This window comes from Pseudophryne corroboree, chromosome 6 (assembly GCF_028390025.1).
Source record: "Pseudophryne corroboree isolate aPseCor3 chromosome 6, aPseCor3.hap2, whole genome shotgun sequence".
NCBI classification, from domain to species: domain Eukaryota; kingdom Metazoa; phylum Chordata; class Amphibia; order Anura; family Myobatrachidae; genus Pseudophryne; species Pseudophryne corroboree.
Genome location: NC_086449.1, coordinates 555,104,372 through 555,131,816, shown reverse-complemented (window position 1 = coordinate 555,131,816; position 27,445 = coordinate 555,104,372). Strand labels below are relative to the sequence as shown.

Sequence of the window (27,445 nt, the reverse complement as noted above, 5' to 3'; positions counted from 1 at the left end):
AATGTTGCTATGGGGACCACAAAGTTCTGGCTACAACCCGGCTCCTCTCCCTTCCCTTCCCTTCCCTTCCCCTCCCCTATCCTCACGGTTGTCGCTAGATCCCCTGGGCTGAGACACAGGCAGTGGAGGGAATCAGAGAGGAGGTGACTGCAGACAAAGAGCCTGCAAGTTAAGGTTGGGAAAGTGGGAGTGGGGGGATTGTGATGACACATACATCTAGTCTATTTGATGCATTGTACAGTATATTCCACACAGGTTAGTACATATGTGTAGATACTGTACTTCAATGATCTTTCTCAGGCTTGCTGACTTTCAGGCTGCTCCCTCTGTGAGGAAGCAGACAAGTTGGTAGAACAGGGGGTGTGGCTCTGGAAAAGTAGGTGGAGACATAATCACATCATTGCAGCCACGCCCCCTGCTATGCAATGCCCACATTACCAGCATTGCAAAGTGGGGGGCGTGGCTACGATAATGTAATTCACCATGAATTGTGTCATCAGCCTCCCTATACTGCCCACTTTCATAGGTGCTGCATGGGAAGGAGGGGTGCTGCGGCCAGCTCTGGGAGGCTTGCCACACGATTTTTGGGAGCCTTGGTCGATCCTGGAGAGTAGGCAAGTATGATCTATCTAAATGTATCTTCTCTCCTCCTGCTCCTCCTCACACTCATCACACAATGCTGCTGTTGTTGGCCTCAGTGGGGAGATAGGAGGAAATGTTAACGAGTTCTATTTTATGGATATTAAGGATATGTGTGGAACTCACCTTTCCTTCACACCTTAAGGTCCATAAACACTAGAAGATTTTGTCCATGTATATGAGCGATAACGATGGTTGTGAATGATCAAATCATTCAGATCATTAAAATTGTTCAAATTGTTTAAGTTGTCATTTGAAGTAGGTTTTTATACAAAGGGGAGAGGACAGAAGGCTCTTGTGTGGGCGCACTCTTATAGAAAAGAAGTAAATTTGATAAGGTAATTGAGATAAATATCTCAATTACCTTATCAAATTTACTTCTTTTCTATAAGAGTGCGCCCACACAAGAGCCTTCTGTCCTCTCCCCTTTGTATAAAAGTTTGCATACTTTCTGGCTCTGGGCGCACCACCAACTAGGACGATAATAACACCGATACGTATATAGTATACCATATGGAAAAGGCTAATTTTTGCCCTTTTTCTCCCCTACCAGTTTAGGGTAACTCACTGTCCTGTTTTGGTTTTTCTTCTTTAATTTTCAGTATCTATTCCTATTTAGCTTTACCGGTGCCGGATCGCCCTAGGTTTTTGTATTTGAAGTAGGTTGTCAGTCGTCCATGCATGTAGCTCAATCCCATCAAACCCAGCAGTTCAATCCTAGCCAGATCGTATATCATTCAGATTGTTTGTATACAAAAGCTCAGTGTGTATACTCAATATCGTTTGTCAGGGACTCAAGCAAAATTCATTATCTTCTGTATTGTTCATCTTTCAAGTCTTCTAGTGTGTATGGGCCTTTATTCTGCACATCAGCAATGAGAAAGATATTTTGTGTATAGCCACAGCCAATGCTCTGGCTTGTTGGCATGCTGTACTGCTATATGTACAAAAAGGGCAGATGTTATCTGAGGTTGGGGTAGGGATAACAGATTAAAGAAATGATGGGGATGCAGGGCCTTATCCAGGTTTGTTAGCAACCTAAAACTAGGCAAAACCATCTTGCAGTGCAGGTGGGGCAGATATAACATGTGCAGAGAGAGTTAGATTTGGGTGGGGTGTGTTCAAACTAAAATCTAAATTGCAGTGTAAAAATTAAGCAGCCAGTATTTACCTGCACAGAAACAATATAACCCACCCAAATCTAAATCTCTCTGCACATGTTACATCTGCACCACCTGCAGTGCAACATGATTTTGCCCAGTTGTTAACTTTTTTTGTTTGCTTGCAAACATGAGTAACCCCCACAATGGGCTTTCTTATCTGAGTAAATTAAATAGTACCTACAGTATGTTTATTTTCATTCTCTTATCTACATATTTGAAGATTTCTCAATGTAGTGACTTTAAGTTGTGGCTATTGGGGGTCATTCCGAGTGTTCAGCACCCCTGCCCTACAACATTCCTACAGTCAATACTGTCTAATCCTCTACAACTGCTAAACTAGGGTTTCGGTGAATTGGGAAAATGCCTTCCCTTCCCTTCCCTTTTGTGTGTGACCTACACCAACAAAGTGCCATCTTAACTAACAGAACCAACCAAATACCATGGGGTATATTTACTAATATTCATATTTGAGTCAGTTTGTGTAGTGTTTAAACTCATTTTTTATCTGGTGCATTTTCATGCAACGTTTTGAAACTATGGCCCTCATTCCGAGTTGTTCGCTCGCAAGGCGATTTTAGCAGAGTTGCTCACGCTAAGCCGCCGCCTACTGGGAGTGAATCTTAGCATCTTAAAAATGCGAACAATGTATTCGCAATATTGCGATTACACACCTCGTAGCAGTTTCTGAGTAGCTTCAGACTTACTCGGCATCTGCGATCAGTTCAGTGCTTGTCGTTCCTGGTTTGACGTCACAAACACTCCCAGCGTTCGCCCAGACACTCCTCCGTTTCTCCGGCCACTCCTGTGTTTTTTCCGGAAACGGTAGCGTTTTTCCCCACACGCCCATAAAACGGCCTGTTTCCGCCCAGTTACACCCATTTCCTGTCAATCACATTACGATCGCCAGAACGATGAAAAAGCCGTGAGTAAAAATCCTAAGTGCATAGCAAATTTACTTGACGCAGTCGCAGTGCGGACATTGCGCATGCGCATTAAGCGGAAAATCGCTGCGATGCGAATATTTTTACCGAGCGAACAACTCGGAATGACCACCAATATACGCTAAGTTACGAAGCAGTCAAGTTTATGGTTTTCGTGTTTTCCTGTGTCGATGCCAGTCGGGTTTTTTTGGCACATTTACGGCCGTCATTGTCGTTTGCGTATGTGTTTTTGTTGTTTTTACTGGTTTATTTTCTATGTTAAACGCGGCAGGGTTATTTATCAACCACGGCCGCATTTTCACTTTTAGTTTCGATTTTCAATCCCGGTTGGGGTTGGTTGTGTTTTAGATGTAGGAGTGTCTGTGCGCAATCATTTAAATACGCCCCAAACCATCCGCACCTCATGGGTTTAGTTAGTGGTGAGGAGGGAGGTTATGCTGTGGAGGTTGGTGAGTAGTTGGTTTGGTGAGGAGTTTTTTGGGCGATTTCTGAGTGTAGTATTGTGTTTGAAAGTAGTCTTGTCATTCTTGTAGTCTTGTTTTTTTTGGTTTTGTCTCATTTTTTGTCCAAGTCTTTTTGATTTAGAGTCCCCTGTCAGTGTGTGTGTGTGTGTGTGTGTGTGTGTGTGTGTGTGTGTGTGTGTGTGTGTGTGTCTGTGTGTGTGTGAGTTGTGCAGTGGTAGTGGAGGAGTGTGTTGTTGTTTTTTTTCCCTGTGTTAATTGTTGAACCACACAATTATGTCTGACTCAGAGGTGGGTGAGGTGGCTGAGGTAAGTGAGGTGGAGGGTGTGAGTGAGGGGGAGGAGGTTGGTCAGGTGGAGGAGGTGAGTAAGAGTGAGGTTAGTGAGGTGGAGGAGGTGGGTGAGGTTGCTGCAGCAGCCTCAAGCGACAGTGATAGTGACAGTCAGAGAGCTCCGCAGCCACGCGCCACTACTAAGACTGGGCGGAATGTAAAGTTTAGTTATGCTGAAAATGTGGCATTGGTGCGGGAGCTGATGAAGTATCAGCGGCAGCTATTTGGGCCTGAGTCCGCCAAGGTGCCAACACGGAAGAATATTTTGTTGTGGGCGAAAGTTGTTGCTGCTGTAAATAGTGAGGGGGTGGTCAAGCAGACGGAGGACACGTGCCGCAAACGGTACTATGACATAAAGCGACGTGTCAAGTCCAAAATGGCCAAGGAGGCGAAGTCGGCTAGCAAAACCGGTGGTGGTCAGCCCTATATTGCCAGATATCTGGACTATGAGGAGCCCATGCGGAGTTTAATACCTCCTGAAGTAGTGTCTGCAACCCATGTCCGTGATTCCGATCTGCCCAGGAAGGATGGTGAGCATGTGCATTTGTCTTAACATTCTATTACATTACTTCTGTCGTTATTTTTGGGGGAAATGTGTGTCATGTGACGTTGCATATTACTCTCATTTTCATGTGTGCGTCAGCAAAGACATTGTTTTGGGTAATGTTTTCTACAAAAGCAAATGTAACATAGTACTTTATTGTATGTCATGTGGTTTTTTAACAGTACATTTTCCATGTGTAGTTTGGACTTGGTGTGTCATTGAATTGTCCAGCAATAATGTTTTCCTTATGCACATTTTACAGTTTGCAAGTTGGACTATGTTTTTGATTTCAGTTATCCATGTGCAATGTTTGAAAAACAGTGGTTGATATGTTAGAGGCTGGAATAGTGCAAAGTGGCTTTCAAGCCAGTTACATGTGTAATTTCATTAGTACTGTATGTAATATTGTTTAAGACAAACCCACTATTTTTTGGTTCATTTAGAGTCTGTATTTGTACCCTGACACAACACTGCAGACTTAGTTACTGTACTATTATGATGGTTTTTTTTAAAAAAAATTTTTTTTGGGCTCATATTGTGCTAATGTGTGTTTGGAGTGCCACATCACAGAGCATTTTCTATATTGCATCTTTCATTAATTACATATCATTTATAAATGAAGATGTCTGTGTTTTGGCTTGTTAGTGTATGTATTAGTAATTGTGGGGCAGATTTATTAAGCCTGGTGAAGTGATAAAGTGGAATTGATAAATTACAAACCAATCAGCTCATAACTTCCATGTTACAGGCTGGGTTTGAAAAATTACAGTTAAGAGCTGATTGGCTGGTGCTTTATCACCTTCCACTTTATCACTTCACCAGGCTTAATAAATCTGCCCCTGTGTCCTATGTCTGTGTCCTGTACATTATTTCCTGTGTTGCACTTTCCATAGTGTGTGTGTTTTTTTTCATATTTTTTTGTTTTGTTCAGAAATTATTCCCACATAAATAAGCATCCATTTTTGTAAGATTTAATGTTTATAAACATAATGGGTGGATGTATCAACAATAGCATGAATAAATGAGTTATTTTATTTGTTTCATTATTTACAGTGTTGAAAAAAAGCCGTACTGGTCGGCCTACAGTCACTCCCATGACATCTGATGATGATGACGCTGCGGAAGCAGGTAAATTGTCCATTGTAGTATAGGTTATGTTTGTAAAGGAATGGCCATAACAAAAGTACACTTTAAATCCTAGGTCCATCAAAAGAAGTATTGAGCAGCAGAAGGCGGACTCCTGTAGCACACCAAACAATAATACATGTGGCAACAAAGAAAGCAAGGTCTGATGTCCAATCACAACCACAGCAGTCTACCCCACCACGAAGATTGTCTACAGTTTCTTCGGTCCCACCACTCCAAATTTTGGTCACACCTCCAAGACGCCAACCACACTCCCCTCATCTTGATTGTGAGTAAGAAACCGTAATGGTAAAAAAAATTAATCATCTCATAATAATCCATTTAATTAGACTAAACAACTCTAAATTCAACAAAATCTGCTATACTTACCAAAAAAAACATCAAATGGATTCTGAGCAAAATGGCCTTGTCCACAACCAGTAAAGATATGTATGACCACTTCAGCCATACAGCAGCATATTGTGTGGAAGATGCTGCAACATAAACACGTGTAAGCTTGGCAAATAGTAAAGTTTTTTCAAAAATTTCACTTATGTGTTTGTCCTAACATTGGCACCAACATGCCAAAACATTACTATGATTCTGTTGAAAAATACTATAAGGCAACACATTATGATTTAAAGTGTGTTTTTATGATGGAGTATGTCTGATCTACAACTCATGTGCTTGCTTTAAGAATGAAGTAACCAGACACATTTGCCACAAACAGGAATATGTCTGTATTTAAGTTCTGAGTGAGGATGTTGCTATGCTGGATATCTGAAAGCACCATTTAAATACATGTGTTCCATGTTTATTTCTTTGCTTTAATTTCTCAAACATATGTCTAACTAACGCCAAAATGGTTCTAATTCCAGGTTCTAGTACTGGTACCAGCATCCCGAAGCAACAGCAGCAACACAGTGACATGGATGAGACAATCATGTTACAAATGCAGCCATTAATCGAAGGAATCAGCCACCCAGCACCTGTGCGTACACCACCACAGCAAAGCACTCCACCACCACAACACAGCCCAACAACACCTGTAACACAAGGCCCTGATCAAGTGTTTTGGGACAGTTGGGCTACACAGCAGGCCACTAATCAAGAATGCCTGCGTAGGCAGACCCAAATTTTTGCTAACCTACCATCTTACCTCAGAAGAATCAGCAGAAATATCAGTCGCCAAAATGAACCAACCACCAGAATTGCCAATACCATGGAAATCACGCGTGCAGACATTACACATGTCATGGGCAACTTACAACACATAATGGAAGAACAGCACAGACAACAGCAAAGCTACATCAACATCTTAGAAAACAATCAAATGATCAATGAATCTATCACCAGAATTTTAGAAAATCAAAATGCTGCAACACGTGAACTCAATGCCACCCTCACTAACCTCAATGAAACACTCAGATCCCAGCACCAACAGCAACCAAGCAGCAGTTCTGGTATGACTACTCCTATTCTATCGCCAGTGTCCTCACCACCAAGGCGCTCCACCAGATCACGCCAACACGACAGTGGTAAAGGCAAAGCCCAGTCCAAGCAGCCAACCCAAAAAAAATAAAAAAATAGAGACACCGATTTCTGTATAGAGAAGAAAATAAACACAGTTAGTAAGTGTAGGTTTGTCACAATATATATAACACTTAGCACCTTGTCAATTTGTTGAACATCATTAATTATAAGTGTTACAAACAACAACAGGATTTCTGGGAACACATTTATTCTTTAACATCTCTGTATTTTTTTTGGAGGAGGAAAAACTTATTTGATCTGCACATTGATCTTAGCATGCAGTAACAACACCACTTGATTTTTTTTCTAATCATTACTCTTTCTAGATTCCAATCATTCTCAGATTCTGCAGACAGACTAATTGGCAGCCATGCACAATATCATTAGCATGCAGAAACCAGACCACTTGATTTTTTTCTAATCATTACTCTTTCTAGATTCCAATCATTCTCAGATTCTGGAGACAGACTAATTGGCAGCCATGCAGATTTATTCATGACCAATACAACTTACAATGTGAATTTTAACTCTTTTACATTTCTTCTCTAGACGACATTACAAGAATAACTCAATTGAGTTGGCTAAAAAGGTCCTAATATGTTGTGAAACAATTTAGATAATTCAGTCCCAAAATGAATTACATTATTGTTGTGCCATGTTTGTGTGTTAAAAATGAGTTATCAGATTCTTACACATGATGCAGAAACAAAGAAATTGTAAATATTTTAATGTACAAAAATAATGTGTCTAATAATGGATATATGTTGAAAACTGTGTATTGGCTTACAAATCAGCAAGTTTACTCCAGCAAACATAACGAAATAAATTATTTTGGATGATACTAACTTTGTGTCCCTTAAATACGATGGAGCATCACACATAGGGACACATGTATTCCTCAAGGCTAACATATTATATGTGGAGAAGTGTTACATTAGGACGTTACACACATTCATAAAGTTAAATACTAAAAAAATTACTATGTGGATTATGTGTGCTTTTAATAAATTATTAGGACAAGTTTATTAACACTTATCCAGACTTCATGCATGCCACTCATAACCTGTTATTTAGAGATTTTAAATAAACACAATACACATGCTACATTTGTTTTGCATAAAGCGAGGGTATGTTTGTATGTCTCAAGGAGACAGACACATTCTGAGTAATGGTTTTTAAACGAAAAATGGGGCAACATAAATTTAGGCTTACACAAAAAATGAAAGAAGCTAACAAAACTTACCTTAAAAATAACTATTTATCAGGTCTTGCCTAACCTGCCTCCCTACATCTGTACTCCAAGTATCACCAGATGTCTCTAATTCCTCTGCTTGCTGACTGCTTTCTTCATCCTCCTCATCATCATCAACATGTGGCAGATCTTGTTGCAAACACATGTTCTGAAGAAAGCAGCAGCAGAACACAATTTGAGTCACCTTCAAGGGACTATACAACAAAAGTCCACCAGACTTATCCAGACACCGAAACCTAGATTTCAGCACACCAAAACATCTTTCTATCACATTCCGCGTGGACTTATGTGCATGATTGTAATTGAGTTCAGCAGAGGTATCAGGTCGGGACAATGTAGTTAGAAGCCAAGAGAAACAGCCATATCCTCTATCACCTGAAAGACAGATATAGTAACGTGATTCATGTTAAGATACAGCAACACATAAGTAACACACTGTGGGGCAGATGTATTAACCTGGAGACGGCATAAGGAAGTGATTAACCAGTGATATGTGAAAGGTAATAAAGGCAGCGGCCAATCAGATCCTAACTGTTAATTACATATTGGAGCTGATTGGCTGGTGCCTTTATTACCTTGCACATATCAGGGGTTTATCAGTTCCTTATGCCTTCTCCAGGTCAATACATCTGCCCCTGTATTTGGACAAAGTATACACAGGCCTACACATATCAAATTACATACCCAGCAGCCATCCATTTGGCATTTGTCCATCTTCAAACTTATCAAAGAGGGATGACTGACTGAGGATGAAGGAGTCATGGCAGCCCCCAGGGTAACCAGCAACAACACTCATTATTTTGAGTTTTGCATCACAAACCACCTGCACATTTGTGGAGTGCTCTAGATGACGATTAGTATAGATGTGCTGCCTGCCCCTAGGTGGTCTCAGCTGAATGTGTGTGCAATCTATGGCTCCCAGCACATTGGGCATGCCAGCAAGCTCCTAGAAATCTACCCGTACGGCATGCCACTGAGACTCCTGGGTAGGGAAGCAGATTGAGGCATCGATGTGGGGCTGCAAAACAGCCAACACCTGTGTGTATATTTGATAGAAAATAAAACATGAGATTTTAGGACAGAACTGGCCACCAAGAGTAATTAAAAACAACCAAAAACAGAGGAAGTAGTTAGGTATACATCACCTGTGTTAATATTCTAGAAAATGAGGGCTGTGAGATTCCTATGACATCCCCAGACACAGCCTGAAAGCTCCCAGTAGCCATAAAGTGCAACACAGCCAGGAGTTTGTGCAGGCCTGAGACAGAGCGAGAGCATGCTGCCTCAGGGTCTAGGCCCAGTTTGACAAGGTCATACAGACGGGAAATGTTTTCCGATTTAGACGGAACATCTATATGACCCTATCATCGGACAATGCGTTCAAGTTTAAATGCCCCCTAAAAACACGAGGCCTGCGCAGCCTCCGTGGAACCTGTACAACCTGCTGACCATGTTCAGTTTCTTGGCCCTGGTTACTTACAGGCTGATGTCTGAGTCTGAGGAATCCCACAGCACACAAAAGATCACTGGCCCACAGTCCTGCTGCCATTTCTGAGTGTAGGTTGATTAAAATGGGCCTAAGATCCTTTTATAGGCATCCTAATTCAGGTGTGAATGATTTGTAAGTGGCAACACATGTAAACACGCCTGAAAAAAGCAGGTCTATTTTTTTGCCGCTTTTTTTAACGAATCGCAATAAAATCCACAGACTCCCTAAAGCCAAGGCAGCCCCGGACAATGCTCCTAGGGATGTTCTTATGAAAATGCATTATTTTCATATTAAAGAAGCGATTTTGAAGGCGTCTAGACCCTCATCAGATACGGCAGCGGCTCTCATGATCTGCAGCTATTCGGAGACCTGTCCCAAACCACCCTCTTCAAGAGACGTTCACTTCAGCTCATTACGTTGGCCTTGAGAAAGGCTAACATTTCTTATCGCTGGGGATTTCCTACTAAGCTTCTCATTGCGCGCGAAGGTTCCACGATTGTGATTGACAACATCGAAGAAGGATCGAAACTCCTAGATTCTTGGAACATTGCGGGTCCATCTTGTAGTGGCCCCTCTCCTCATCGTAGACTCCAGCAGGACTGGTCCATGGTGGAGTAGGTGGCTGATTTAGGCTGTAGCTACTTTCTTTTGTTGCTGCCTATTACTCTACTATAGTGCTTCACCCAACACTGCGTTCATTATATATTGGACCGTTGTCTATGTTTCTCTGATACCTCCATATGTTTATTTGTCTTTTATTTGTTTTTGATTTTTGAAAGATTTGGAGATCAGTTGATAATGTGGGCGGCCGTGAAGCTCTTTTACGGTTGACCTGCCGCTTTCAATGTATTACCCTTCTTTATTGTTATGGTTGTCAGAATTGATGTTACATAGAAACATAGAATTTGTCGGCAGATAAGAACCACTTGGCCCATCTAGTCTGCCCCTTATTTTATTTTTTATTTATTTTTTTTATATTATTTTTTATCACTAACCTTATTTGATCCTTATTTCTTTGTAAGGATATCCTTATGTCTATCCCATGCATGTTTAAATTGCTCTACTGTCTTAGCCTCCACCACCTCTGATGGGAGGCTATTCCACTTGTCCACTACCCTTTCTGTGAAATAATTTTTCCGCAAATTTCCCCTGAACCTCCCCCCCTCCAGTCTCAGTGCATGTCCTCGTGTCCTATTGCTTCTCTTCATTTGGAGAATGTTTCCCTCCTGGACTTTGTTAAAACCCTTCATATATTTGAAAGTTTCTATCATGTCCCCCCTTTCCCTTCTCTGCTCCAAACTATACATATTGAGATTTCTTAGTCTTTCTGGGTATGTTTTGTGATGTAGGCCATGCAACATTTTAGTTGCCCTCCTTTGTACAGTTTCTAATGTATTAATATCCTGTTGAAGATATGGCCTCCAGAACTGAATACAGTATTCTAGATGAGGCCGTACTAATGACCTATACATACCATGTTTATTTGTTGCTGTTGGGCTGTCGCTCCGGCCTTCCCTCTGGGGGCCCTCTTCCCCTCCTCAGTATAGTATGTGACTTCTTGAAAGTATGTAGCAGTGGAGGTGTGTTGGGGGGGTGCTCGGGGGACGGCTGGATCGGCGTGTTATCTACTTTATCCCTGGGTTGGGATGGTGGGTGGAAAACGTACCACTACCCCCCAACTGTTCTACACGGATGCCAAGATGGTTTTGGTCTCAAGGGAAACCAGTTACGTTGTTTAATGTGTTTTATTTCTTTCAGTTTTTCCCTTTTACGTGTGTTTTCTTATTTGTTTCCTGTTTTGTGAGCCATTCTATGTTTCTATTGATGTTGAGTAAGCAGTTTCTAGGTCCTCTTACTCGTTTGCGCTGCACAGATTTCTTTCTTGACCCATGGTGAATGTTATTTCAATGAATGCTAAGAGGCTGAACTCCCCCCATAAGAGAAAATTGGCCCTTACCTACTTTTCCAAACAGAAAGTGCATATTGTAGCCATACAAGAGAGACACTTTCTGAATCTTAACCCCCGTGTTTCACTAATGCTAAATACCCCCAGTGTTTTACGGCTAATGGCCCCGTAAAAAATGCTGGAGTAGCCATTCTTATTGCTTAGAATTGCCCGTTTGTACTTTTGGTCCAACACTCGGACCCAGAAGGTAGATATTTAATATTACTAGGTCATTTAGAAAACGTGGAGGTTACCATCGCCTGCTGCTACGTGCCCAATACCAAGCAGGCTCATTTCTGCAGAAAGCTCTTTCATAGCCTTCAGGAAAAGTCTAGAGGTACTGTTTTGCTTTTGGGCGACTTTAATTTAGCTCCGGTTCCTAGCATAGGTAGGTCCAACCCACCTATAATTCCCCATCTGGTAAAACCTTGTGTATCTTCAGGTCCTTTTAGAAACCTATTAGCTGAATACGGCTGGTATGATGCTTGGCGGGTCAAACACCCATCAATGCGAGATTATACCTTTTACTCCCATGTGCATAGATCATATTCCCGAATTGATTTAGCCATTGTAGATAGACCGACTTTAGCCTCGTTGAGCAAGATTGATATCTTGCCAATGACTTGGTCAGATCACGCCCCCTATTTATGTGCCGGGATATATCTTCCTATAATGCCCACCCGGGCCCCTGGAGACTGGGCTCCCACCTTTTGAAAAGACCGGAAGGCCTCCAGGTGGAACAGAAATCCTTGGAGCTGTACTTAAATATTTCACACATTGGTGAGCGCTGAAGGCTGTTGTTCGAGGCTCAGTGATACAAATCGTGCGTAATTAAAACGTGAATCTCGTCAGCAACTTGCCTCCGCTGAGAAGGAGGATGCTTCTTTGGAGAAGGCTCATAAAGTAGACCCCTTAAATACAGCTATTTTTACTAGACTTTTAGCAGCCCGAGACAAAGTTAATTCTTTTGCGCTTGCACCGTAACATTCAGCGGTTTAATCAAAAATATTACTCTTTAGGCAATAGGGCAGGTCAACTTTTAGCCTGCAAACCTCGTGGCCGCAGAGCTCGAGAACGTATACAGGCAGTATACAATTCCAAAGGTGCCAAGGTTATGGACCCTTCAGATATAGCCAACACATTTGCGGACTACTATTCCCAACTGTATAATTTAAAGGATAACCCGATACCCCCCAACCTAAACCTCTAGAAATCTCTGAGTTTCTTCAGAATCTTCCTCTAAAATCACTTTTGGCTCAAGACACCGAACTTATTAATTCCCCATGGACTCTTGGGGAAGTTGAGGTGGCCATTGGCTCCCTTCCCATAGATAAAGCCCCTGGCCCCAACGGCTATCCATGCAACTTCTATAAGCAATTTAACAACGTACTGGCTCCTATTTTACTAAATGTTTTTCATGAAGCCTCTAATACTTCTTGTTTCCCTAAAGAAATGCTGGAATCCCAAATTATAACAATTCCGAAACCCGGCAAATCGCCCACTTCTGTCCAAAATTATCGCCCCATTGCTTTACTTAACATTGATGTCAAGTTATTTGCGAAGTTAATAGCAAAGACTTGCTCCCCTTTTACCCACTCTAATTGACCCAGATCAGGTTGGCTTTGTAGTAGGTAGACAGGCTTCTGATAACACTAGAAGAGTGATTAATATCATCGAACACTGCCAACACTCAGATCGGTCTCTGTTGCTCCTATCTCTCGATGCTGAGAATGCATTTGATAGGCTTCATTGGAAATATATGCAGCATACGTTGCAAAGGTTTGGTATTCGAGGTAACTTTCTTAGCTCCATTTTAGCCTTGTATTCCTGTCCGTCGGCTAAGGTGTTCACTAATGGGTGCTACTCTGCGAGATTTGATGTAACTAACGGGACCCATCAGGGTTGTCCCTTATCCCCGTTGATATTTGCCCTTGCGATTCGAGCCGTTAGCGGAATGTATTAGAAGAGACACTATGATTGTGGGCCCCCTCATAAGTGGGAAACAACATAAAATACGTCTATTTGCGGACGACATTTTATTGCGTCTTCTACAACCAGAATCTTTCCTCCCCCATTTACATGCCGTGCTTGACCGTTATGCCAAATTATCATACTACAGACTTAATACTACTAAAACCGAAGCTCTCCCACTAAACGTAAGCAATAGAGAGGTCCATTCCTTGAAAACTTTATATAAATATTCCTGGCAATCACAATCCCTTAGATACTTGGGAGTTCACCTCTCTAGAGAAGCAAATCTCCTGTCATGTAATTTTAGCCCACTTCTCAAAGCGTTTAGAACACTTACCAAAGACTGGATGTTGCAGGATGTTTCGTGGATTGGGCGCGTGGCAGTAGCTAAAATGGTGCTTCTACCTGTAAGGCTGTAACATAAAGAAAGGGGGAAAAAGTGAAGCACTGTGAATACTTTCCGGATGCACTGTATACTATGAGCATTGTGTGTAAGGGGCACTACTGTGTGGTGTACCATGAATAAGAGGCACTACTATGTGGTGTAATATGAATCAGGCGCACTATGGTGGTCATTCCGAGTTGTTCGCTCGCTAGCTGATTTTTGCAGCATTGCACATGCTAGGCTGCCGCCCTCTGGGAGTGTATCTTAGCTTAGCAGAATTGCAAACAAAAGAGTAGCAGAATTGCGAATAAATAATTCTTATCAGTTTCTGAGTAGTTCGAGACTTACTCCTACACTGCGATCAGCTCAGCCCATTTCATTCCTGGTTTGATGTCACAAACACGCCCTGCGTTCGGCCAGCCACTCCCCCGTTTCTCCAGACACTCCCGCGTTTTATCCTGGCACGCTTACGTTTTTCCGCACACTCCCAGAAAACGGTCAGTTTCCACCAGTGGCGTGCGGTGAGGTCAGTGGCTGGTGAGGCACTGCAGCCATAATGTCCTTCGAATCCTGCTGATTACCCCTACCGCCGCCGAGCCAATGCCCACTACTGCCCCTGCACCGATGCCTGCTGCCACCGCCAATGACTTACAAACTCGCCCACCATCAACTGACCCAGCCCTCCGTCACTAATTTGCATCTCAGTCCGATGTCACCAATGCCCGCTGCCTGCCTGCTCATCATACTTGTGATATATTGTACATTTTTATAGAAAAAATAAATAAAAATTAGTGTTTAGAACTGGGAAGGGAGAGGGAGGAGGACATGAATGCAATTTTGTTGTCCAGGGTTTCCATTAATCAAATTACGCCGCATAGTAGCGCCACTTACACAAATTACGCCAGGCAGAGCTATCTTTTACACATTACGGCAGGTAGAGTTCCCTTTTACACATTACGGCAGGTATAGCCTCCTATTACACATTACGGCAGGTAGAGATGCCTTTTTTCAAATTATGGCAGGTAAAGCCCCCTATTACACATTACAGCAGGTAGAGCCAGTGGCGGAACTAGCGAGCGGTGGGCCCAGATGCGACAAAATGCTTTGGACCCCCTTCCCCATCCCATCCAAGTCCACATCCTCACCCCTGGAGAGGATATGGTGAGGGAGAACTGCTCAGGACCAGGGAAATGGACACCTAGCAACAGTGCCGTAACTAGACATGTTAGTGCTGTGTGCAAGAAACGGCATCAGAGCCCCCCTTTATGTAAAACAGGAGCAGTGTGCGCTGCAGGCACGTGCAAAATATATAGGGGCGTGGCTTCGTGGGGAAGGGGTGTGGCCACAACATTACACCAATTCATATAACGGTGCATAGTAGTCTCTATTATTCAAATTATGCCGCACAGTAGCACCACTACACCAGGTAGAGCCCCTTTTACACATTACGGCAGACAGAGTCCCCTTTTTACATATTACGGCAGACAACGTCCACCTTTTTACACATTACGGCAGACAACGTCCACCTTTTTACACATTACAGCAGACAGCGTCCCCTTTTTACACATTACGGCAGACAACATCCACCTTTTTACACATTACGGCGGACAGCGTCCCCTTTTTACACGTTACGACAGACAACGTCCACCTTTTGACACATAACGGCAGACAACGTCCCACTTTTTACACATTACGGCAGACAACGTCCACCTTTTTACACATTACGGCGGACAGCGTCCCCTTTTTACATGTTACGGCAGACAACATCCACCTTTTTACACATTACGGCAGACAATGTCCCCCTTTTTACACATTACGGCAGACAGCGTCCAACTTTTTACACATTACGGTGGACAGCGTCCCCTTTTTACACGTTACGGCAGACAACGTCCACCTTTTTACACGTTACGGCAGACAACGTCCACCTTTTTACACATTATGGCAGACAACGTCCACCTTTTTACACATTACGGCAGACAGCGTCCTCTTTTTACACATTACGGCGGACAGATTGCCCTTTTTTACACATTACGGCAGACAGCGTCCACCTTTTTACACATTACGGCAGACAGCATCCCCTTTTTTACACATTACGGCAGACAGCGTCCCCTTTTTACACATTACGGCAGACAGCGTCCCCTTTTTACACATTACAGCAGACAGCGTCCCCGTTTTTTACATATTGCGGCGGACAGCGTCCCCTTTTTACACATTACGGCAGACAGTGTCCCCTTTTTAGACATTACGGCAGACTGCGTCCCCTTTTAGACATTACGGCAGACTGCGTCCCCTTTTTAGACATTACGGTAGACTGCGTCCCCTTTGTACACATTACGACAGACAGCCCCCATTTTTTGTACACATTACGACAGGTAGAGCACTTTACACACACACACACACACACCCTCTACCCTTAGGGTGTGGTGTAGTGCAGTGTAGTGTAGGTGAGTGCAGTGCAGTGCAGTGCAGTGTAGTGTAGTGCAGTGTAGGTGTAGTGTAGTGCAGTGTAGTGTAGTGTAGGTGTATTGTAGTGTAGTGTCAGCCACTTACATGATTTCTTCTTCTGGCTGCAGGCTCCTGACCCGGTGCTCCCTCGGTCTGTACATTGTACTGCAGGCCAAGGGGAGTGTGGGGGGGGCCGCGGGAGCTCAGCAGTCAGCATGGGGGTCCAGGAGAGGAGGCAGGCCATTGAGCACAGGGGGGACAGAGCGGGGGGCCGAGGCCGAAAACACGGGGGCTAAGGGAGCAGGGGGAGGGGGTGCGGGAGCGCAGCTGAGTTTGCGGGGTTTAAGGGAGGGGGGGGGCGAGACAGCGCAGTACACAACGGCTCCCACTTGTCCTGCAAGAGCGGTTCGGGGACGGGAGGAGCTGCTGAAAGCAGTGTGGATATGCAGCCACTAGGAATGGGGGCATCTAACTCTGCCCATCTGTTCCAGCCCACCCGCTGCTGCTGTCCAATGATTGACAGGGGAGTGCCTTGATGTGAGCTCAAGGCACAGCCCCTGTCAATGAGGCAATTGTGATGGTGCCGCTTTTCATTCAATTTTCAATGGGCTTTTCCAGCCAGTGATTTGGCTACGCCCCCTGCCCGCCCCCCTCTTCAGACACTTTATCATTGTCACTGGGAGGCAGCGCTCTTGCTGCCTCCAATAGAGATTTAGCAGCATTGTCAGGTTAAAAATGATTAAAATAATACAAAGTATAATGTGTTATTATCTTTGTATTATTTTAATCATAATGACAGGGGAGGCACTGCCTCCCCTGCCTCCCCTGACTGCACGTCCCTGGTTTCCACCCAGAAACACCCACTTCCTGTCAACCACACTCCGATCACTTCAACGTTGAAAATTCTTCATTTGGACGTGAGTAAATCTACTAAGTTTTGTGCTAAAATACTTAGCGCATGCACGCTGCGTACCATGCGCATGCGCATTTTTGCCTTAATCGCTCCGTTGCGAAAATCGGCAACGAGCGAACAACTCAGAATGACCCCCTATGTGTGGTGTATTTTGAATATGATTGTGCTACTGTGTGTCGTAATTTGAATTGGGGGTGCTATTGTGTGACCACGCCCTTCCTTATGAGACCACACCCCTGTTTTGCAGCACGCACTGTACCTTTATTAATTATGGGAGAGAGGGTGCAAATTCATAGTTTGCAGGAAGGCTCTAAACACCTTAGCACCGAGTACACTAATTTTACATGAACCGTCCCTGTCTGTAATTGGTCAATTGCCAGTTGAGCAGCAACATAATGCTTGTTTGTTACACATAAATGCCAATTGGGTTTGAGGGAAGGAAGAAGTTATCTCAACACAGAGCCTGATTAAGAAGACAAGGGCTGGCTGGGCAGGAAAGCAGGGAGCCATCTGCCCCCCGGGCCAGTGCAATTTAAGTGTTCCAGGGCAATTTTCGCATTGCATTCCCTGTGAAAAGCTGGGCCACTTGCTTGAGTCTGCCCCCCAGGCTGAAAGTTGCCAGCCAGCCCCTGGGCCTAGACAAGATACTGATTTGGGGATATTTGTCAAAAAATGCACTCATTAAAAGGTTACAGTAATGTGGGGCCCCTATTTGCCCACTGAGCCCTTGCTAGGAGCTTAAATTACCTACTGGTTCTGTCTTAACATCATGACTACTGCATACCCTCCAACTGTACCTTTTTGGCAGGTACAGTACCTTTTTTATGGTCTGTACTGATTTTTGGCTCTCCAAACTTCCATTGAAAGTATAGGAAAAGGGGTGTGGCCACAACCCCTTTATCGGTGGCCATGCCCCCTTATCGGATTTGTACCGATTTTTATGTGTAAAATGTTGGAGGGTATGCTACTGTAGGTTATTGTAGAAATTCTGGTTCAATTCTGCAGATAATTGTTTTCATTGTACAGGTATCAACTTTTTGTTAGAGATGAGCAAGGCCCCCTGAACTTCTGGTTTCTGAGTGAATCTGAGCTAGAGTTTTCCTCCCTTGCTTAGATTCCGAAATGAGGCAAAATGTCATCTTCCTGGCATCAGATCTTGAGTGTTTTGTTTTCAATTTAAGTCCCTCCTATGGTGAATCGGGCCCCATTTCAAACAGGACCACTGGAGGAGAGGAAGCTTTCACAGATTAAAAAGAGGGCACTAATTGATGGGCACCCACTTGTCCCTAGTGTTAATACTGGCCGAGCTACATGGATGTAGGCAGTTGGCAAAACATTCTGTTTTTATAGTTTTTGCATTTTGGCTAAGTCACGCTGATTCTGTAACTGCAGAATTAACCCTAGGTGCACACTGTTATTTTTTGACTCTGTTGCAGTGCAGCCAAGAGCTCCTAATACAGGAGCAGCTTTTACCCTTGGTGCACACTGGTGTTATTTTTTTTGTCACTGCCCACAGTGCTGCCCAGTGCTCCTAGTATAGGACAGCATTAACCCTTTACTGGTGCTGTAACTGCCCACAGTGCAGCCCAGAGTTCCTAATACAGGGGCAGCATTAATCCTTGGTGCACAATGGTGGTTTTTTGTCACTGCCTGCAGTGGACACTGGTACATGCTACCATTACTGTAATATTACAGTATCATTACTGTATAGTACAGTTACTGCCATTACTGTATAGTACAGTTACTGGTGCACACTGGTGCATGCCACCATTACTTTAATATAAGTACGGTTATTTGCAGCAGTTTCTAAAAAAAAAAAAATAATTTAATTGTGTGTGTTCAGAGCCAGGCCATGCCACCGCATTAATAATATAAGTGCTGTGAGTTGCAGTGTGAAGTTGTCAATTGTTACAAAACAGAAAAAAAAATATTTTGTAAACTTGTGTGTGATGCTCAGTAGGTGCGGTGCCACTGCATTAATAATATAAGCAATGTGTGAGTCGCAGTGCAAAGCTGTCATTTATGAAGAAAACAAAAAAAGGTTGATTTTTTTTAAACTGGCAAACGCAAGATTTTATGTAGGCGTTTCCATATACTGTATATATTTTTAGGTGGGGGTTTCCATATAAAACCATTTCAGTTTTATTCTAAAAACCATCATCAGGAATAAAAGTACAAAAAGGTAACTACCTTTAATACTTTCTGTTATTCTCCCAGTACCAATCATGTGAAAGCACAATATTGCCAGGCTTCCGCTGACATGACCTCATGCGCTGGCACTTACATATTGTGGCATACCTTCACCATGGAAACAAACATGATAATAAATACAGCAATCTAGTTGTTCAATAAAAATGGCAACAATGTGACCAATCATAGTCATAGCTGACATAGCAACATAGTATACATTTCAGCATATAAAACTATTGAAACAAAGATACACATTAAGACCAGAATGAGCATCTTTCTTTCAATAGTTTTATATGATGAAATGTATACTTTGGTGGAATACAATTGTTGTTTGCATCGACTGCCACTAGATGGCACCCAACAGAGTATTTCAATTGTTGTTCTGCGCGGGCGCAATCAGTTGCCGACACCGGCATTTCAGCTCACACTTCTCCAGGGGTGGTGAGGACTGAAGCCATGGACTGTTCATGCCAAGGTGATAGCATTCAGTGAGTTTAAGTTTGTAAAAAAAATATTGTCTTTTACAGTAGGGATTACAGGTCCCAGCAATCCTTCCCCGCATGCTGGTATTTGGAAAATCATAAGTATGAGTGTGGAAGGCATTAAGGGCCTGCTGGTACCTATAGCCCCCCCTGTAAATTAAATATTTAAAAACACACAAGAAACACATGCCGTGGAAGTCATAATATGACATTCATTGTAGAATGGCAGCATCTGATCCCATACACGTATAATAGGTAAAAATTTATGTGCTAACCCTTAAGGCACCAGCAGATATTATAATCGAAATAATCGAAATAGAATCTCCAAAAATGATTAATATATATATAGAGAATATATATAAGAATAGATATAAAAGAATAAAGAGGATAGCGCAAAAATAATATATAAAAAATGAATAAGAAGTTGCCAGTGGTTTATAGTAAAAAAGTCTTTATATCTTTATCATCAGAATTACGTTCAAAAAACATATAAAAATAAAATAAAAACAACCATATAGTTATAAAGTACAATTATAGATGTAATATAATACTCTTCAGAGTACCACAAGTTAAAAGTAAAAATAGGTTGCAACTGTAGCAAGCCTAAATCACAGATGTTTCCTAAAGTGTTACCGGATACTTTGTATCTATTCTGAAAAGTTACTCCACACAGTCACTTTGAAACACTGAATGTCAGTGATTGAGGGCTAGAATCAATGTTAGATATGCCAGCTATTTATTGTACAGACAGCACTGTACTAATCCCGTTGGACTCACGTGTGTGCATTACCGACGGTTGGGCACAGGCGTGACCGCACTAATGAACACTGGGGCAGATGTATTAATCTGGAGAAGGCATAAGGAAGTGATAAACCAGTGATATGTACCAGGTGATAAAGGCACCAGCCAATTAGCTCCAATATGTAAATTAACAGTTAGGATCTGATTGGCTGGTGCCTTTATCACCTTGTACATATCACTGGTTTATCACTTCTTTATGCCTTCTCCAGATAAATACATCTGCCCCACTGTTCGTAGTGGTGAGCCCAAGCAACGTGCAATCCACACTTATGCTCAGCAGTCTTAATCAGTGTGTGTTACCCCCGCGGTGAGCGGTACCTTGTTAAGTCACTGCACGCCGAGCGTTCCTGGCTTCCGCAGCTACCGCTGATCCCGCTACTTCTATCTCTGGGTGGTATGCACATTCGGCCGGGAGTCTGTAGATGCTGATGCTGGCAATAGGTCCACAGCTGCAGTAGCGTTTACCAGATAATTGTAGAGTCCTAAACGTGTTTTGTCACTTCCGGTGACTTTTTTAATAGGTAACTCTCTGTACTACCTTAAGCCTTTTTACCGCTTAATAGAGTGAAGATTTAAAACACCTGTAAATGTTGGTCCAGATTCATCAAATAATCAATTGCACTCTTTGAATGGGACATAATAGACATACATATAAAACAGATCAATAAGACAATAAAAAGATTTCAAAACCACTGGCAAAACTCAATATTAAATGTTCTATAATTAAATATATTTACCAAAATATATAAAGAGATTCTAAAAAAAAAACCAGAATAATTTCATTGTTGAAATATGGCTAATCAGGCCTTGTTAATGTGCTTAAGGCACACCAAGGAAGGGGACACATTTATATTAAACCTTTGGAGTCAAACACATCAGCTCTTATTATTATTTGTCTTCTCATGGAGACATAGGCATATCATCCAAAAAATTCTAATATATAAAAACAACCAATTTTTCATTGATATATTGCACTTCAAAAAATTCATTTCTTTGTGTTCTAATTTTATTTTTATACATTTCAAATTGTTTTTACATTATTTGTAGGACTTAATATACCAATGAATTTAATAAAGACATTAAAGTTGAACATTTATATGTACTTCCATGTATCATTAGAAGCAGGGACAGAAAGATTCAGATGTCAATTTCAATATATTCATTGAGTCCCTCGGGAACGAGGGTCCCCAATTTATCAATTCAGAAATTTTCCCGTACACATAATTTACCAAATCTATCACCCACTCTTATTTATTTATTTATTAACAGTTTCTTATATAGCGCAGCAAATTCCGTTGCGCTTTACAATTTCAAACAACAATAACAAACTGGGTGATAACAAACAGTCATAGAGGTAGAAAGGCCCTGCTCGCAAGCTTACAATCTATAGGGAAATAGGCATGTGTACACAAGGAAAGGTGTTATCTATTGCATAGTTGTTCACCAGATTGCAAAGGTTCTTGGAGGGCTGTATGATATGGTCATACAGCAATGATGAACCGGGTTTGAGAGGAAGGGAAAGTGAAGAATGAGAAGACATGTGAGGATATGTGTGGACTGTACAGAGTGGATGTAATTTGATAAGAAGGTTTATGAAAGTTATGTGGGCAATTCTGGAATTTGATATGCTTGCCTAAAGAGGTGAGTTTTCAAAGAACGCTTGAAGGTTTGGAGACTAGAGGAGAGTCTTATTGTGCGTTGTAGGGCATTCCACAGAGTGGGTGCAGCCTGATGAAAGTCCTGAAATCGTGAGTGGGAGCGAGTAATGAGTGTGGATGAGAGACGCAGGTCTTGTGAAGAGCGAAGAGGTCGGGTTGGGAGATATTTTGAGATAAGCAAAGTGATGTACGTTGGTGTAGTTTGGTTAATGGCCTTGTGTGTGAGTAAAAGTATTTTATGTTGAATGCAGTAGAGTACAGGTAACCAATGGAGGGACTGACAGAATGGATCTGCAGACGATGAACGTCTAGCAAGGAAGATAAGCCTCGCCGCTGCGTTCAGAGTGGATTGTAGTGGTGAGAGTCTCGTTTTGGGAAGACCAGTTAGGAGACTATTGCAATAATCAATGCGGGAGATAATGAGAGTGTGGATTAGAGTTTTAGCAGTGTCTTGTGTAAGGTATGGTCGTATTTTGGATATGTTTTTTAGATGCATGTAACATGATCTTGAGACAGATTGAATGTGGGGAACAAAGGACAGATCAGAGTCAAGGATGACACCTAGGCAGCGAGCTTGTGGGGTAGGGTAGATAGTCAAATTTTCAACAGTGATAGAGATATCAGGTTGGTACCTACTATTGGCCGGTGGAAATATAATTAACTCTGTCTTTGAAATATTCAGTTTGATGTGGCAAGATGTCATCCAGGATGAAATGGCAGAAAGGCGTTCAGTGACACAGTCCAGTACAGATAGGGACAAGTCAGGGGAGGATAGATAGATTTGAGTATCATCTGCATACAGATGATACTGAAAACCAAAAGAGCTGATTAGTTTTTTCTAAGAGATGAGGTATAGATAGAGAAAAGCAGAGGACCCAAGACTGAGCCTTGCGGTACTCCAACTGAAAGAGGTAGCGAAGAGGAGTTAGATTCAGAGAAGCGAACACTGAAGGAGCGATTAGATAGATAGGCTAGGAACCAAGAAAGGGCTGTGTCTTTAAGACCTAGGGATTGTAGTGACTGTATGAGAAGAGAGTGGTCTACAGTGTCAAATGCAGCAGATAGATCTAGAAGAATAAGTAGTGAGTAGTGGCCTTTAGACTTCGTAGTGACCAAATCATTAACCACTTTAGTCAGTGCTGTCTCTGTAGGATGTTGGGAATGGAAGCCTGACTGAAGTGGGTCCAACAAAGTGTATGCGTTAATAAAGTGTGTGAGTCGAGTGTAGGCAAGTCTTTCAAGTAGCTTAGAGAGACAAGGGAACTGAGAGATAGGGCGGTAGTTTGAGAGAGCATTAGGGTCAGAATTCCCGTAGGCTTAATCCATTCAATTCCTGTTATGGTAGACCATTAGTGTTCCCAGAGTGATAGTCTGCAAAATGTTTATATATTCCCTGTCTGTGGGTGCCTTTAAAAATGTTTCTCCTGTGTTCTAAAAATCTAACGTTCAAGTTTCTTGTGGTTCTACCAACATATGTTTGATTACAGCTACAATGTAGGATGTAAACCACATACAGTATGTTAAATTACAATTTATGAATGATCTGATCTCAAATTTTTGCTGATCTTCCATAGTACCAAACCTATGGACATTATTGCGTATGAATGAACAGGTAATACAAGATTTTGCACCACATTTATAACAGCCAATTGAGATTCGTTTCCTGATTTCTGTCCATATGAACCCTTCTATCTATAAAAAAGCTTGGTGTCAACCAATGTTTAAGATTGTCTGATTTCTTGAAAATTATATTGGGTGTATTTCCAATACAGGTATTCAACAATGGATCTACTTTCAATATAGGAAAGTTTTGCTGTATGATGCTCTTTATTTGTCTAGATGCTCTATTGTAATTGGAAATGAATGATGGTACCTCCAAATCTTTATTTTGAACTTTCTCTTTATAATTGAGTAGTTTGTTTCTTTCCAAATTCCTGGTTTTATTCAATGCTGAATTGTAACTGCCCTTCAGGACAACCCTTTTGTCTGAAGGCTGATACCATTTCTTCTGCCTGCATTTCAAATGTGATCGTTTTACTAAAATTTCTGCGTATATGTCTCAATTGTCCATATGGAATGTTTTGAACCCATGGTCTATGATGTGAACTCTCATAGTGCAAAAAATTATAATTGTCAACTTCTTTTCTATATGTCTGAGTCATTATATGATTATTTTCTAGAGATATGTCCAGGAAGGAAACCGCCAACTTCTCCATAGTGCAAGTGAACTTTAAATTAAATTAATTGGTGTTTAAAAGGGAAGTGAAGTGCGAAAGAAAGGAGGGATCCCCAATACCATTAAAGATAAAAAAAAACAAATCGTCTATATAATGGCCATAGAATACGAGGTCCACGCCCAGATCCCACCCCCATATGTGCGCGTCCTCAAATGCCCCCATATAGATATTGGCGAAACTAGGCGCGAACCTCGTCCCCATGGCCATCCCCAGTGTCTGTAAATAATAATGGTGATCAAATAAAAAATAATTATGTGATAATATGAAGGACATTAATTTGACTATAAGTTTACGCATACTCTCTGACATCTCTGAGTTCTGATGTGCATAGATGATTGTCAACTGCTAATAAACCTTTTCCATGATGAATATTTGAATATAGTGCTTGGACATCACATGTTATGAACCAAAAAGATTCCTTCCATTCAATCTTGGATATCTGATTCAAAAAAGTTGTGGTATCCTTAATATGAGACTGTAATGAAGTAGCATATGGCTGTAAATAATCAACAAAATGTGAAAGATTAGCAGTGAGGGACCCGACACCAGAAATTATAGGTCTCCTCGGGGGTGCATCAAGTGATTTATAGATTTTTGTAAGGTGATAGTAAGTGGGTGTGATTGGATGCATTGGTAGGAGAAAGGCAAATTCCTCCCTGGACAATATGCCTTCCAAGAGTGCTTAATCTAAAAGATGTTTAAGCTGTTGTATATACATATTAGTAGGATTGGATGACATTTTACTTTAGATTGTGGTATCTCCTAACTGGCGATGATCTTCTTTAACATAATCCGCTACATCCTGAAGCACAATACACCCCCCCTTTATCTGCCTGTTTTATGACAAGATGGGGATCCTCTATTAATGATTTGAGGGCCTTTCTTTCTTGTGCAGTGAGATTGTTCTTATATTTATGTTTCTTTTTTTCCTTTTTACACAATGAGTTGAATTGTCCTAGGGTTTTCTTGTAAAATATATCAATGGGGGCACTTCTGTACTGGGTAGGAAAAAAGTTTGATTTATTTTTAAATTTAGGGATTCAATTTTTCTCCATAGTTCTATCAATGTTGAATATTGGGGTAATCCCCAAATTTGAATCACTTTCTTTTTGTAATGATTTCAATATATCAACCCCTACTCTGTCATAATCATCCAACACAATAACTTGCCCTATCTCGTTGCTATTTTTGAGCGATTTTGCTGCAAAATATCTCTTTTTAGCTAAACTTCTTGTAAACCTATTGAGTTCCACAAATAAATGAAAAAAATCGGGTGATTGTGATGGAGAATATTTTAAGCCCTTATCAAGCAAGCTGATTTCTTTGTCACTAAGAACTCTAGATGAAAGGTTGTGGATATTACGTCCCTTTAATTTCTTTCTCATCTTCTTTTTCTTTATTTTATTTTTATATGTTTTTTGAACATACAGTAATTCTGATGATAAAGATATAAAGACTTTTTTTTACTATAAACCACTGGCAACGTCTTATTCATTTTTGATATATTATTTTTGCGCTATCTTCTTTATTCTGGTACATGTATAATAAAAGGGGTCAGGTTGCTATTGTTAAAACTAGTGATGTGCACCAGACATTTTTCGGGTTTTGTGTCTTGGTTTTGGATTCGGTTCCGCGGCCGTGTTTTGGATTCGGACGCATTTTGGCAAAACCTCCTTGAAAATTTTTGGTCGGATTCGGGTGTGTTTTGGATTCGGGTGTTTTTTTACAAAAAACCCTCAAAAACAGATTAAATCATAGAATTTGGGGGTCATTTTGATGTCATAGTATTATTAACCTCAATAACCATAATTTACATTCATTTCCAGTCTATTCTGAACACCTCACACCTCACAATATTATTTTTAGTCCTAAAATTTGCACCGAGGTCGCTGGATGACTAAGCTAAGCGACCCAAGTGGCCGGCACAAACACCTGGCCCATTTAGGAGTGGCACTGCAGTGTCAGACAGGATGGCACTTAAAAAAATAGTCCCCAAACAGCACATGATGCAAAGAAAAAAAGAGGTGTACCAAGGTCGCTGGATGGCTAAGCTAAGCTAAGCGACCCAAGTGGCCGACACAAACACCTGGCCCATCTAGGAGTGGCACTGCACTGTCAGACAGGATGGCACTTAAAAAAATAGTCCCCAAACAGCACACTATGCAAAGAAAAAAAGAGGTGCACCAAGGTTGCTGGATGGCTAAGCTAAGCGACCCAAATGGCCGACACAAACACCTGGCCCATCTAGGAGTGGCACTGCAGTGTCAGACAGGATGGCACTTCAAAAAATAGTCCCCATACAGCACATGATGCAAAGAAAAAAAGAGGTGCACCAAGGTCGCTGTGTGACTAAGCTAAGCGACCCAAGTGGCCGACACAAACACCTGGCCCATCTAGGAGTGGCACTGCAGTGTCAGACAGGATGGCACTTCAAAAAATAGTCCCCAAACAGCACATAATGCAAAGAAAAAAAGAGGTGCACCAAGGTCGCTGTGTGACTAAGCTAAGCGACCCAAGTGGCCGAAACAAACACCTGGCCCATCTAGGAGTGGCACTGCAGTGTCAGACAGGATGGCACTTCAAAAAATAGTCCCCAAACAGCACATGATGCAAAGAAAAAAAGAGGTGCACCAAGGTCGCTGTGTGACTAAGCTAAGCGACTCAAGTGGCCGACACAAACACCTAGCCCATCTAGGAGTGGCACTGCAGTGTCAGACAGGATGGCAGAGTAAAAAATTGTCCCCAAACAGCACATGATGCAAAGAAAAAAAGAGGTGCACCAAGGTCGCTGTGTGACTAAGCTAAGCGACCCAAGTGGCCGACACAAACACCTGGCCCATCTAGGAGTGGCACTGCAGTCTCAGACAGGATGGCACTTAAAAAAATAGTCCCCAAACAGCACATGATGCAAAGAAAAAAAGAGGTGCACCAAGGTCGCT

At 41.9% G+C, this 27,445-nt stretch overlaps 1 protein-coding gene across 1 annotated transcript; it reads left to right on the top strand.

Moving 5' to 3' along the window:
- The first annotated feature begins 1,025 nt into the window (after positions 1 to 1,025).
- On the top strand, positions 1,026 to 7,579 carry LOC134932895 (bromodomain-containing protein 4-like). Its single transcript, XM_063927733.1, has 3 exons — positions 1,026 to 5,208; positions 5,282 to 5,494; positions 6,084 to 7,579. Exons 1-3 carry the CDS (start codon positions 5,175 to 5,177, stop codon positions 6,785 to 6,787), a joined length of 951 nt encoding a protein of 316 aa, XP_063783803.1. The 5' UTR covers positions 1,026 to 5,174; the 3' UTR covers positions 6,788 to 7,579.
- Positions 7,580 to 27,445: the final 19,866 nt, after the last annotated feature.